The 13788-nt window shown below is 39.0% G+C and overlaps 1 protein-coding gene across 4 annotated transcripts in view; it reads right to left on the minus strand.

Moving 5' to 3' along the window:
* Nucleotides 1-13788, minus strand: part of PCCA (propionyl-CoA carboxylase subunit alpha) — a 445042-nt gene that overhangs the window by 148819 nt on the left and 282435 nt on the right. For all 4 annotated transcript variants that reach the window (XM_050948397.1, XM_050948393.1, XM_050948418.1 and 1 more), the window contains one exon: nucleotides 12466-12568. In XM_050948397.1, the coding sequence (XP_050804354.1) occupies nucleotides 12466-12568 (103 nt within the window). The remainder of the gene's footprint in view (nucleotides 1-12465; nucleotides 12569-13788) is intronic.

The following is a 13788-nucleotide window of genomic DNA, read 5'->3' on the forward strand; positions in this document are numbered from 1 at the left end:
AGCAATTGTACTTAAATAATAAATATGATTACTCTTTACTGATGAATCCCATAACTGATAGTCCTTCATCTTTATTTTCATCCTGTTACAAAAAATGTTTCCTGTTTTATTAATACATTCTGTTTGCATTAATATCTTTCTTCAGTGAGCTTAACAGTCAGACATATAGCCGTCCAACTAGTCTGGTATAGCAAGATCTATTAAAACAGATCTCTGACTTCTACCAAAAGCCAACACTGATACAGAATGAACTCTCATGAACAAAGCTATGTTTTCTTAATAATAACAGTTGTATAAACATAAGGTCTTCTCAGTTAAAGGGAAACTAACATCAAAAAGCAGTAAAACATGGAATCCTAAACCCCTCTTTCTTTGAAGAAACGTTTGAAGAGAGGTGTTTCTAGTTATGGGTGAATGAAATGAGAATTCAGCTGCAACAAACGGACATCCAGTTCTATGAAAGACTAATTAGATCCATCTGAGAAGCTGTGTCTAAAACTGCTTCACATATTTCAAAGGAAAGCTCTAGTCTGTCTTTTGAGAAGACTACATCAAAACATTTAGTCACAGCTAACGCACATCTAGCCATTACAACAGCATTATTTTTATCAACCATGAAAACTACATTAAAGTAATGTTAATAGTCTTACTTACATTAAAAAAGCAAGCAAATTTAGAGCTAAGAAAACAACTCTAGGCTGAAATTACCCTACACTTCCCTCCCCCCACCCCAGCCCACCCCACCCCACCCCCATCTCCATGTGCCTAGGAGTCAGAGATCCCGGACCTGAAGTATGATGCTGCATATCAAATGTGCTCATATATACTGAGACAACAGAATTAAAGTTGAAGCTTCAGCCAGGAGTTGCAGAGTTAATGCTGCTTTTGTGGATTTAAGCCAGGCTCTTAGTTTCACCTGAAACTACTGCTGCTGCTGAACCAGCAGGAGGAGCTCACAACATTTTTCATCTATTCATTCTACAAGATCATGGGCTTTTTTTTTTAAATAGTCCCAGATAGGATTCTGTGATGAAAAGAGAATCCAATGAATATTTTACTTATGATTTGTTTTAGGAACCCTTAATTAATTATGTATGCTTTTTAATACAGAATCATAGTTGTACATGGCACACAAATGAATAAAAAAAGACAATGTCTTGGCCCACAAGGAGTTTACAGTCTAATAACAAAAGACCATAAAAGGGACAGGAAGAGGGTGGAGAGACAATAAACACTGCTCTACCAAAAGATAGGATTTCTGAAGAAACCAAATGGTATGTTATAGTTTCACATGTATTTTATTTAGATTTTACTTTACTTTTAATAATTTAAATACTTGTCATTAGTGGGTTATAAACCACATAGAATAGACTTAATAGTACATGTTATATCATAGAAACTCACCCTATGAAGCCACCAAGTTGGTAACCAAGTATATCAGCAGTAGCCAGCTTTCATTGGTTAAGAACTTAGAAACTGACTATTGGTAAGCTTATTCAACCTTATAAGAGACTATGCTTCCACATTTCATTTAAAAAGTTGATTCTAAGTTATGAAAGGAAAATAAGTGTCCCAAACTGAAATATTCTCTACATTGCTAAAGCATAAGCCATTCTAACATTTTTCAGACCTTTTTTCTTGTCTTTGTTTTTAAACTTGTTCACAGTATGAGAGTTTGTGGGCCAGACTTCAGCTCACAGCAAGTTTTACAGAAGAGTTACAACTCCTTGAAAAATAGGGTTTATTTTAGAACTACAGTAATCATTGCTACAAAACTACTCTAAAATGGAGAACAAAATCTGTTACCAAAAATTATCAGATACACTAAACACATTTTTCTTGATTATCAACATTAACAGGTATTTCTTCTCAACTATTTATAAGGTATATAACTAGTATAGCAAATGTAAATAAGCATGTATGGACAAACATCATCTACATTAAAAAAATGTATGTCTTGTACCCAATCCCTTAATGTACCAATTTTACAAACTGGCATGTTATTTATGTAGCTAATGTACATAAAAGCAAAATAGCACCTGATGCCCAAAGAAAGTCAGTATATATAATATAAGACATAAGATATAATCTGATACCAATATTTAATATGTTTTATTTCCTTATTGAGGAATACTCTAGAGGCACTGTTTAAAGACAAAGTAGAATAAGTACAGATTTTTTCCAAAACTTGACATGTATGGATTGGTCCAGAACAATCAGAAGCAACTGCTGAAGTGGAAGTCGTGTTTAACAAATTCTAACTACATTATGGTGACAGAGTTTTGAATACGGTGAACAAATAGTCTTATTGTCTTTCTTGAAATACTCAATAAACTAAAAGGCTTAAGTATATAGCTGTGGTGCTAATGGTACAATTCTGAGTTGGACTTGAGCAACCAGTTCTGAGAGGAGTGGAAAATGGTACTAGGATCAGCCTTAAGTTTGTCTTATTTACACCACAAATGGATGACAAAGAAGGAGGAAAATTAAGAAAGCAGTAAAATAGTTCAAAATATTGAAAGTTGGATGTTCAGCATGTCCAAAGAGAAATTCTAGAGAAATTAGAGGAAAAAAACATGATGACAGTTCCCTCCCCCACAAAACGCCACCCTTTCTTCAAACTCTGTCCCTCCATAAACAAAATGGTGGAGAGTAGATAAGAATAACTTCTGCTTACATTGACTTCAATGAAACTCAATTTCATTCTTTTTAATTCCATCCTTTCTTTAAGCCATCCCCAAATGGCTGCAGGTGGGGGTAAGCAAACAGCTGTATAAGAAAGCAGTATAACAAAAGATCCTTATAGCTATTACGCAAAGGGCATCCAAGAATCCTGCACTTCCAAGCTGAGCCACTGTGCATAGTTTTGGACACAATATATAACAAGAATGCTATTGAAGCAATGTATGAGGTACATAAGACCACAATGAATTTGTTACTAAATAATAGGTTTTATTGTGTGGTGAGAAGTAAAGTTAGGTTTGTACCCGTTAGAAAAAGAAGGAGAATTAAGGATCGGACTGAAATGCACACAGTTCAAGAAGGTGGATGAGAGAAATCAAGAGGACATCAGATTTTTTAAAAAGTTAAGATAAAGTTTAGTGGGACATTTCTGAACACAACAGATTTTTTCTATGTGGGATGGAACTTTCAAAAATTACTAAAGATAAAATAAATAAATAAATACACAAACATTGCAATCTTGCATACACACAAAAAAGGAGTCAGGTACTTTCAAGAAAAAACTCCTACAAACATTATATAGGCAGAAGACCAGGATGGTCAATTTTCATGCCAACAGAAGTTATGCTCTGATATACATTTTCATTATCCAATTTATTTTGTATTAAGTTAATTATTTTATTTTAAAGCTGGTGCTGGACTACCCTAACTGAATTAAGAATTATATCTACAAACTTTGACTCTCAAGATACAAACTGACACCTAATGCCAAAGGAGGTATGAAACTAACAGTGGCAGGACAGTACTTCTATATATGAAGTAGTTTAAGTACACAGTAAAGTGTAATTACACACGCTAGGAACTAGAAATATTTTTATGAGAGCAATTTAAGCATCTGCAAAAACTGGTGATTGGGAGTGACACTCGGACAGTTGTGCACCTACTGTGACTGTGAACTTAGGTGCATGACTGTTCAAGTAAATTATCAACGTTTTGTAAAACGCAGGGAAAGTTTTTCTCCTTCCAGTTGTAAACTGATCAGTTCTCCCTTGTGAAATGTACCTGACTCCTTCTACTTGTGCCCTCAAATGTGCTGTTTCCCTTCATTCAAACGAACAAAGGACTCTGTAATCAAAAAGAAAATTAGTGACAGGCAAAAGCCTATATTTATGTAAAGAACATATGTTAATTACCTTAAATTAACATTTTTTCCTTAAAATTCTTTTTTAACCATTACAGATTTTTGCCTATCACACCTACTGGTACATCCCTAACATTTTACTGTTGTGCCCTATTCACTGTGTATTACTATATGACTAATGCACACCTACCACATTGGCAATAATTATAAATTATATTATTAATAATACAGTCTAATTTCTTTGTATTCATTCTCTTAAATTAGATAATTTATTTTATAGCAGTGATGGGCAAACTGCGGCCCGTGGGCTGCAAGTTGCCCACCACTGTTTTATAGAGACAGGTCTGGGAAACCTGTTACATATTTACATAAACAGGAGATGGACATGGAGGAAGCCATTAGTTATCTGAATATTTTACTGCACATATACTTGTATTTAATATATTAAATGTGGACTGGGGTACATATAACTAGTTTATGTAAAATTTACTTTTTATATTATACTATACAATTTTTTCATTTTTATAATAAATATTTTACAAATTTTGTAACAGCTGATATGATTTTCAGTAATTTTCAAGTATTTTTCCTCTTTCTTTCTTTAAGGATATTTTAAACAAAGAAAATATTTTCAAAATAATTAAAACATCAATTATATCCCTTAGTAACTGGATTTGCAGCAAATGAACATAGAATTACATCATACTTTTAATTAATTACATTTTTAAATTGAAACAACCATAATTAGTTACACATGTATACACTAACTAAATTCAGGCATACAGCTACTTAATTACAGCATATTGACAATATAGGATATAGTCAATTAATGACAACAGCATGTTGTCTACAGAATTGTATATTTTAATCACGACCATGCCTCCAGTTCACACGATCAAATTCATCCACTTATTTTTATGCTCTCAATTAGGTCCACAGTAATAGCTTTGCTCTTGAAAATGTTAATGTGCATGCAACTACAACTGTACACCTAACTAGACATGCAACACATGGACATCTTGTTGAAAGATGTATGTAAGTTGTTCCTCCTAAAAAGCCATGCATTTAACATATTCATTAATATACCTGTCATTGTGCTGAACAAGTCCAGCTACTCCCCACAGATATTTATTTCTATATCAATTTGCTTTTCTTAAATTTAGGAAATCATACAATATAATGCAAAAATGTAAGCATATTTTAACAGTGATCAAAAAAGTAATCTGAACTGCTGTTAGCCATTTTATTGAGTGTTTTGATTTACACAGCTCCCCACTGGAAATAGATCAAGTTTCCATTTGCTAGAAGTGACTCCCAAACTACTTCACCTTGTTCATGCCACTTTGTTTTATAGCTTACATTTGACAGAACTACAGTGATAAGAAGCTACTCTATAAACGAAAACATCTGGAAATTCTCTGTCAACTAAATGGAGAAGGTGATGTTAATTCAGGGGTGGGGAACCTACCACTCATGGGCCAGCACACAGCAAGTCTCCACACCATGGGCCAGAAGCCCTGAAATCCTCCAGGGGGATTGGAGTTGCAAGTGCCAGCTTGTTCCACTACAGGGAGAAGCTGGGGTTGCCAGGCTATTAGAAGGCTAGTCAGCTCCATGCAGCTGCCAGAAGTGACCAGCATGTCTTTTTATATTTGTTTTATAATTGGAGATATACCAATCTCCTAGAACTGGAAGGGACCTTGAAAGGTCATTGAGTCCAGCCCCCTGCCTTCACTAGAAAGACCAATTTTTGCCACAGATCCCTAAGTGGCCCCCTTAAGGACTGAATTCATAACCCTGGGTTTAGCAGGCCAACACTCATACCACTGAGCTATCCCTCCCTGCTGCGGCCTCAAAGAGCAGGGGCGATCAAGGAAGCTCCATGCACTGCCACTGTCCCTGCCCCCAGCACCAGATCCACAGCTCCCATTGGCCAGGAACTATGGCCAATGGGAGCTGCAGAGGCGATGCCCACGGGCGCACCACACAGAGCTCCTGGCTCTTCCGCCTAGGCGCTGGACATGGTGGCTGCTTCTGGGAGCAGTGCAGAGTCAAGGCAGGCAGGGAGACTACCTTAGCCCCGCTGCACCGTGAACCAGGAGCCGCTTGAGGTAAGTGCTGCCTGGCTGAAGCCCACACTCTGAACCCCCTGCCCCAGGTCAGAACCCCCTCCCGCACCCGAACTCCCTCCCAGAGCCCGCACCCTCGCACCACATCCCCCTTCCCAAGGTTTGAACCTTCTTCTGCACCCAAACTTCCTCCCAAAGCTTCTACCCGGAACCACCTCTCGCACCCCAACCCCTTGCTCCAGTCCTGAGCCTGTTCCTGCACTCCAAAACCCTTGGCCCCAGCCTGGAGCCCACTCCTACACTCAAATCTCTCAGCCCCAGCCCCACCCCAGAGCCCACAGCCAGAACCCTCACTCTCTCCTGTACCCCAACCCCCTGCCCCAGCCCGAAGGCCCTCCCACACCCTGAACCCCTCATTTCTGGCCCCACCCCAGAGCCTAGGGGAAGCCCCGAGCCCCGCATCCTCCCACGGGACTGGAGCCACAAGCACCGGTTCGCCCCACCATGGGGGGAAGCCCTGGGCCTCCATGCTTCTCCGCCCTCCATGGGGCTGTGTCTGGTCCACACCTGATTTCTTCTGTGGGTCAGTGACCTCTCATAGAAAAAAGGTTCCCCATCCCTGGGTTAAGTGGTGAGTAAGGTACCCACTATAGCAATGAAGAGCCCTAGAGGGAAGGGGTAAACGTTCAAATATAATAAAGGAGAAAAATTATTGCTAAGCTCAGAGAAATGCTGCAGAGCAGTTCTCAAATGCACTTTGAACACACTTTGAAAGATTAAAACAGAGTATCAGACACAAATTTTATATAAAATTGCCTTATGAAAAAGAGATTTTAAAAATATATATTGTAGCATACAGCATAGCTCCAAATCCTGTTAATATGACACAAGAATCTCAACCTACACAGCAAGAAAGGAACTGTAAATAGGCAACAAGGACTGTACACTCCTTTGGGCAGGGCCATATCTTTTAATCTGTTCTCTAAAGTACCTAGCATATTTCTGGGTACTGTAAAATACTAAACAACAAAAATGAGAAAGCAGCATGCTTTCTAACGTGCTATTCCTTACTGCTGATGTCCAACACTGGATTCACCCTTCATTTTTGTGAAGACAGTGAGTGTAGCCAAAAATAATAATAATAAAATCCTCCCCACCCTGCCAACATCTTTGCCATAACAAAGATTCTAATTCACCCTGCTCTCTGGCTTTCTCGTTCTGGAGATATTCATAACAGAAAGAAATAAATACTGAACACTATTGAGGCAAGAAAAGAGAGTGGGTGGTAGAAGTGAAATGAGGACACTTACAATCATGTAATTATTTATCTTTCATTCTTTTGTTCATCACCAAACCCTTTACTTTGCAACAGGCAAATTATAGGGTGATGAATTCAATAAATTAAAGCTCAGAAGATCCTGGACCACTGTATTTAAATTCTCCCTTGTTAATATCTCTTAAATTTCTCTACCACTCTGCTATTATTTTTTATAATAAAATTTAACTAAATTATTTTACTCCACAAAGATTTCTGAGATGAAAGATTCTCACTAGGTATGACATTCACCCACAGTGCAAAGGTCAGCCCAAGGACCTCCACACCACTTATGCCCTACACAGCACCTATGCAGAGGGTTTCTTGGCAAAATGGCTGAATAGGGCACTCCCTATTCACAGCTTCACAACAAAAGGGTCTTCACACTAGCTCTGAATAGTCTGAAGTTGAAGACCACGATAAAAGTAGCCCAGAGGCAGGCCACAGACCCACCCTTACGTGACTCCATTAGCCTCTGAAATACCCTGTGCACCTGGCCAGGACAGACTGCTGACACTATTCCAAATCCTGGCTTAAAACAGCTGCAGTGGTAGAGAGAATCTACTGAATCTGGATTCGGGGTGGATTTAGTCTTTCCAACCACTCTATGATGCATGTGGAGTGGATTTCACCCCTCATCAACAAAGCTGCATTGTTTCTTGGACTTGGTATGCTTCATGACTAGATTGTTCCATACATCAGAAGGAATAATATTTGAGTCCAAAATGAATAAACAAAAATACTCTAGTTTTCTTACACTGTGCTGGTGTATGGAAGGTTTTAAAACTGATGTTGGTAATCATGATGATAGGACAATTTCTTGATAATGAAAAATATTACATAACTGATAGGAAAACTAAGAGCTGGAGTATGGAGATTTTGTCTTTCAAAGATCAAAGTATGATGAGCAGCCAATTCACAGATTCTTCTGGCAATCAATATAAAAGGATAAAGCAATAAAGTGAAGAAAACAGAAACACTGATGTTTTCATGAGTTAAGTTAGTGAGTTCATGTTGCACAAGAGAATAGATCTCATTAAGGTAACCAAGATTTTAAACAAACCAACCTGAGTATAAAATTTCTGAACAATTAAAGTGCATGTAGATGAACTGACATCAGGATAATGCCTGATACCAGAAAATTGAACTAAATGTATTTTGCACAAATTGGTTAAGTATTGGAGTGGCTGCAGGATAATGGGGGAGACTGAGTTTCATTTATTTGTAAAACACCTTAATCCACTTATTTTCCAGCACCTATTGTAGGCACAAGCAGCAGGAAATTCTCTTTACTTCTGTAGTATTTTATAGACCTGAAGTGATCACTGCAAGCTTGTGAGCCCTTCAGCAGGTAAGTTCTGGGAAGCCATGGCACTCAGTTTTTAGGCCAGGCTGCAATAAGGAAGTTCTGTTCTGAGTAAGCTGCACAGAAAGACAAGTTTAAAAAATTCAACAAATTAAAAAACATGAACAATAAATATTATTGTTGCTTGACACTGAACAATATTTTTTATTACTCATGATAACAGTAAGAGAAAAAACTATAAAGATGATCCATGGATCAAATGGTGCTGGGAAGATGATCCCTTCACTGATCACTGAATTATCCAACTGAACAATTGATTCAGCTACCTCTGTCACAAACGATGAGGGCATCCATCCCACAAAGTCAGCATCCTTGATCACATCAGTGCAACAGAGAAGAGTAAAACTAAAAGTTCAACATGTGGCTTGTATTTGTTTTTTCACATTCTAGGTGAAAAATCTGACTGGAAAAAGTCAATGCAGTTGGGCTCTGCATTTTCCATAGTACATTACATCCGATTCTCGGGAACAGGACTTCTCTGCCCTTTCGATTTTTCTTGCTTAAAGTTTTAAGAGGGTTTTGTCTTCTCATCGCAATTTTTAAAAATAATGTTTCAGCAGGTTTTGATTTGATCATTTTTATTACAGTGACCCATGAACCACCACGAGGTAGGTGAGGATAAAAAGATTTGACAAAAAATTATAAACACAGAATGAGGTGTCATTCTTTAATTATTCAGTAACCTGATCTTATCATGGTCTTGGTGTTGACTAATGGTTACCTTTTGCTTTACAATCTCCAGGGTTGGGTTTTATTTTCTAGTATATTTGCACCCAGCAAAGTTTAGGTCAGATGCAGCCTTTGGTCATCTATGGGATTCACCTCTCTCATCCAACTTCCAGTTAGGTTGGTTAAGGTACAAAGAAATAAAGTATCTTATCCAAGGTACACAGCAAATTATTGGCCAGCCTAGAATTAGAACCCAGAAAGCTACTGGCTCTCAGTCCATTTGGTTGAACCTCTAGACTGCACGGGATCCAATTACTCCTCTCTCTCCCCCTTATGTATTTCATTTTATTACATATTGGCCAGTGACACTGTATGGGGATGCCCATGAGGGCTCCTGCCTGCTTCACTGCAACACAACCTGAGGGAAAAGTAGTAGCATGCTGCCTAGGATGCTGGGACAAGGGCTGGAGGCCCCATGGCCATCCTGTTCTGCCTTGCTGGAACTCTGTGGAGCAGTACTTTCCTGTTGCCCTGCCCCTCAGCCTCTCTCTCTCAGGCAAAGTGACATGAAACAATAATAAATTCCTTTAAGCTACAATTTAAGTATTGAAAATAAGTTTACTTTTAAGTTACTTATTCTTTACTAGACTATACTCTGTACCCTTTGATTATGATGGTGGCGCTGTCTTTTTAACTGCATGTAGAATCAAAGAGTCCATGACAAGCTGGACCTAAAATCTGGGTTCACTGTGCTGCAACAGACTCGGAATTCTGGAGCAGCTTCACTTAAATTAAAATATTGATGGTTTTATTGTATTATTTTTCATAGTTAATTCAATTAGTACAACTCCTCCTGTGTTATTTATTTTGATATTAAATTCCATTTATTTTAGACTGTCACAACATTTTCACTTTTTGATATGTTGCTGTTTTTGGCATTGAAAAGCTGGAGGTTTTGGCAGCCGGCTAGTGGACAGCTGGGGAGACCGTTTTTTGATTGTGGGATATGCACATGTGCTTTTTTCCTGCTAAAACTGCTAAAAATAATACTGGCATTTAAATTGTCCTCTTCAGTTTTTATATGTTTGAGACGAACAGGGCAGTTTACACCTCTGAGGCTTTGTCCAGACTCTAGAAGGTAACACTTGGTGTTTTCAAGGTTATCTTTATAACCACAAGTGGCAGAAGCATAATTCTGGTTTTAAAGGCCTTTTGCACACAAACTTTCACCTAACTAATGGTGTGTTTTTAAACTAGTGCAAGTTTGCATGTAAACTGTCTTATTTTGCTTTCGCTCAATTTATTACTTTTTTAAACCAGATGAAACTAAACTGAAATAAGACCCTCAAACAAAAACAATATAAATTTGCACCAATTTAATTAATTGGGTTAAAAAAAACACTCTTAGTTATCCAAAGGAAAATGTGTGTGAAGACAAAACCTTAGAATCTGCTCCACAATTCCCCATTAAGGGTGACTCCCACAGCTATGGAACAATGGAATGCACAAGACTCTGAGGACTGTACTCTTTAAGGAGTTTATGGAATTTTTCAGATGGGCATTAACCAGGCACTAGTCAGGATTCGGAGCTACTTTCTTCTTCGCACAATAAATAAGGCTATGATTATGTCACAGAGGTCACAGAAGCCACAGAATTCATGACTTCCAGCAACCTCTGCGACAATGGGGGCCCCCGCAGCTGACTGGTCGTCTTGTAGTATGAAAAACTGCTATCTGACTGAATTTGCTAGTTAGAGTGTACTGAGCATGCTCACACAAACTGAGCATGCTCAGCAACACTTGATGAAGTCAGTATCAGGAGACCCCTGCAGCAGCCCAGCCTTTGCGGGCGACACTCCTTCAGAAGTTGCGGGACCCCCTGCAACTGACTGGCTGCTGGCGAGGGCCCCTGAGCTCCCCAGCCGCAGCTGCTGGCAGGGGCCCCCCCCTGCAGTTGCTCAGCTGCTGCAAGCAGCTGGTCCCTTCCTCCCGCCCCACAGCTCCCAGCTGCCTCTGGCAGTGGCAGAGGCACCCCAGATCTGCTCAGTGGCTGCTGGAAGGGACCCACACACACACATCTCCCCAGTTGCCGCTAGTGGTGTCGAGGGGAGCCCCTGTAACTGACCAGCCACCGGCAGGGATCACTGAACTGCTCAGCAGCTGTGGCAGAAGGACCCCAGAGCTGCTCAGTGGCCGCAAGCTGGGAGGCCCCCTGCAGCTGCTCAGCTGCCGCATGCAGCCACACCCCCTAAAATCTGACTAGTTTTAAGTTAAAATCATTACATCTTTGCTCTTTTTTAAGAGAGCTTTTAAACAAAGCAAAAGTAAAACAACTTGAGAAAGCTGTATTCATGACATGAAATACTTAAATTGGGATTTTCTGAGGAGCTGCATTAATTTGAAGTTCTTTTGAAAATACCAGCCTTAAAGCTTTAACAGACTTCATGTAAGTGGTGTCCATTCTTAAAACTCTCAGGTTAGCTTTGAAATCAGCACTGCAGAATTATAAAAACAATTTCCCCCATGAATTTTTTCCCCAACTCTCCAAGTTAACCTACCTCTGATTTAGCTTGATTTTATTTCATCATCATCCGTGGTTCCACCATAATCCTAATATAATGCAATGCTTTATGCCTTTCACTCTTAAATATCACAAGATGAAAGAAATTATTTAGCAAGTTTTCTAAAAGCTAAATCACATACATTTGTGCATCTGACGCAAATGGTTTCCAGACACAAAATGAAGTGTCAGCATATTGTGGCTAATTACTGTATTTGCACCCTCAGTTTTAATAGTAGCTTGCTACTGTCATCCCGATTATGCATTTTTCCTGGTTTATTTGTTTAAATTGCAATTTAAGATACTGGTAAAAATCAATTTCTTGCTCTCAAATACCTCTTGTGGCACAGCATCAAAGCTCACTTCTAAGTAAGGCATTAAACAACAATTTTGTTAATTAGAAAACAAATGTAAGAAGAAAGTAGAATACAAAAATGTTTCATTGACTTTAGACTGTAGATAAATCCCTGTACGGGAAATGTATGACTTAATTAGCATATGGAGGATGGTATTCTAATTCACAGCAAGGCCTCCTGCAGCAGATGAAACAAATGTGTAACTGTGCTAGCGCACTGAACAGATGAGAGATCTGTAACACAAATCAAGAATAATATATACACTGACTCAATGCCTCACATTTCTTAGAAAATTAGCAAAACTTACAGAGAACGTTGACCCATTGTTTGAAACTGTAACAGAGTAAGTTCCGTCTCCTATCTGTATCGACAGCTCCCAGTTGTTCAGTTCCAGCTTAGCAAGAGAAATTCTAAAGCAAGGAATGGAAAAAATATTTTAACAACATTTTCAGGTTGTCCCCATTTTTAATCACATGAACTTCTTTCATAGGGTCTCCATAAAGGATTTTAAACATCATTAACCCTATTGACACAGTCAGGGAGCATGTTTGGGAAAACTACCAGATACCCTTTTTTTTGTCCATTATGGCACATAAGGAGAAAACTTTTTAGCAGAGAAGCCTTTTGAGATATTTTCTGCTTTGCCTTGACACCTTGTGTCACTGAAGTGTACTGACAAAATTTGAGGAGAATCCCAAAATCCAGCCATCGTTGGTTGCGGGGATATTGCAAATAGCGAAAAACAGATGAGGAGAGGGAGGGAGGGAAGGAAGGAAGGAAGGAAGAAGAGTGGCACTTGAAAAAATAAAAACACTACTTGGAACTTCAAGAGCAAAAGTGGTTCACCGTCACCTTCACATGATAATCACACACAAAAAACCTAAGTTAAAGGCCAGTTAGACACAAAAGCACGCAAATCCAGCCAAAGGAATAATATACATACATAATTTTTAACAATATATGTATTTTATACTTTGACAGATCTCTGTAGATACAATAAACTGAAGATTTTTACATGCCAGGATTTGACATCAGAGTTCTATATTCTTCCCATAACAGTCTATGACCGCACAAACTTAAGATAACCCAGGGAAGCGAACCTTTTATGTTACATCAAGGTGGTCCACTACACTGTCCACATTTAACTCTTTCCTTAAAATTCAACCCTGCCGTCACGGTACAAAACGCTTGATAACTACTAGGCAGCTGAAGCACTGTATCCACGGCATATTATGCTAATTATAGAATCATACACATGTAAGGCTGGAAGGAATGGAAGTCTTTGCAGCCTCCTGAGCTGAGGCAGGACCAAGTAAATCTAGACCATCTCTCACAGGTGTTTGTCTGTTCTTAAAACCCTCCATTGACAGGAATACCACAACCTCCCTTTGAAGCCTACTCCAGAGCTTAACTATACCAGTAGTTAGAAACATTTTCTAATTTCTAACCTAAACCTTCCTGCAGATTAAGCCCATTACTTCTCATCCTACCTTCAGCGGACAAGGAGAACAATAGATCATCATCCTTTGCAACAGCTAGGATTGCCAAGCGTCCAGCCCGAGCACTGGCTCTGTACTTCCACTGGTCGGGAACTATAGCCAATGGGAGCTGCGGGGGCAGTGACTGTGGG

The sequence above is a fragment of the Gopherus flavomarginatus genome, chromosome 1 (assembly GCF_025201925.1).
Source record: "Gopherus flavomarginatus isolate rGopFla2 chromosome 1, rGopFla2.mat.asm, whole genome shotgun sequence".
NCBI classification, from domain to species: Eukaryota; Metazoa; Chordata; order Testudines; family Testudinidae; genus Gopherus; species Gopherus flavomarginatus.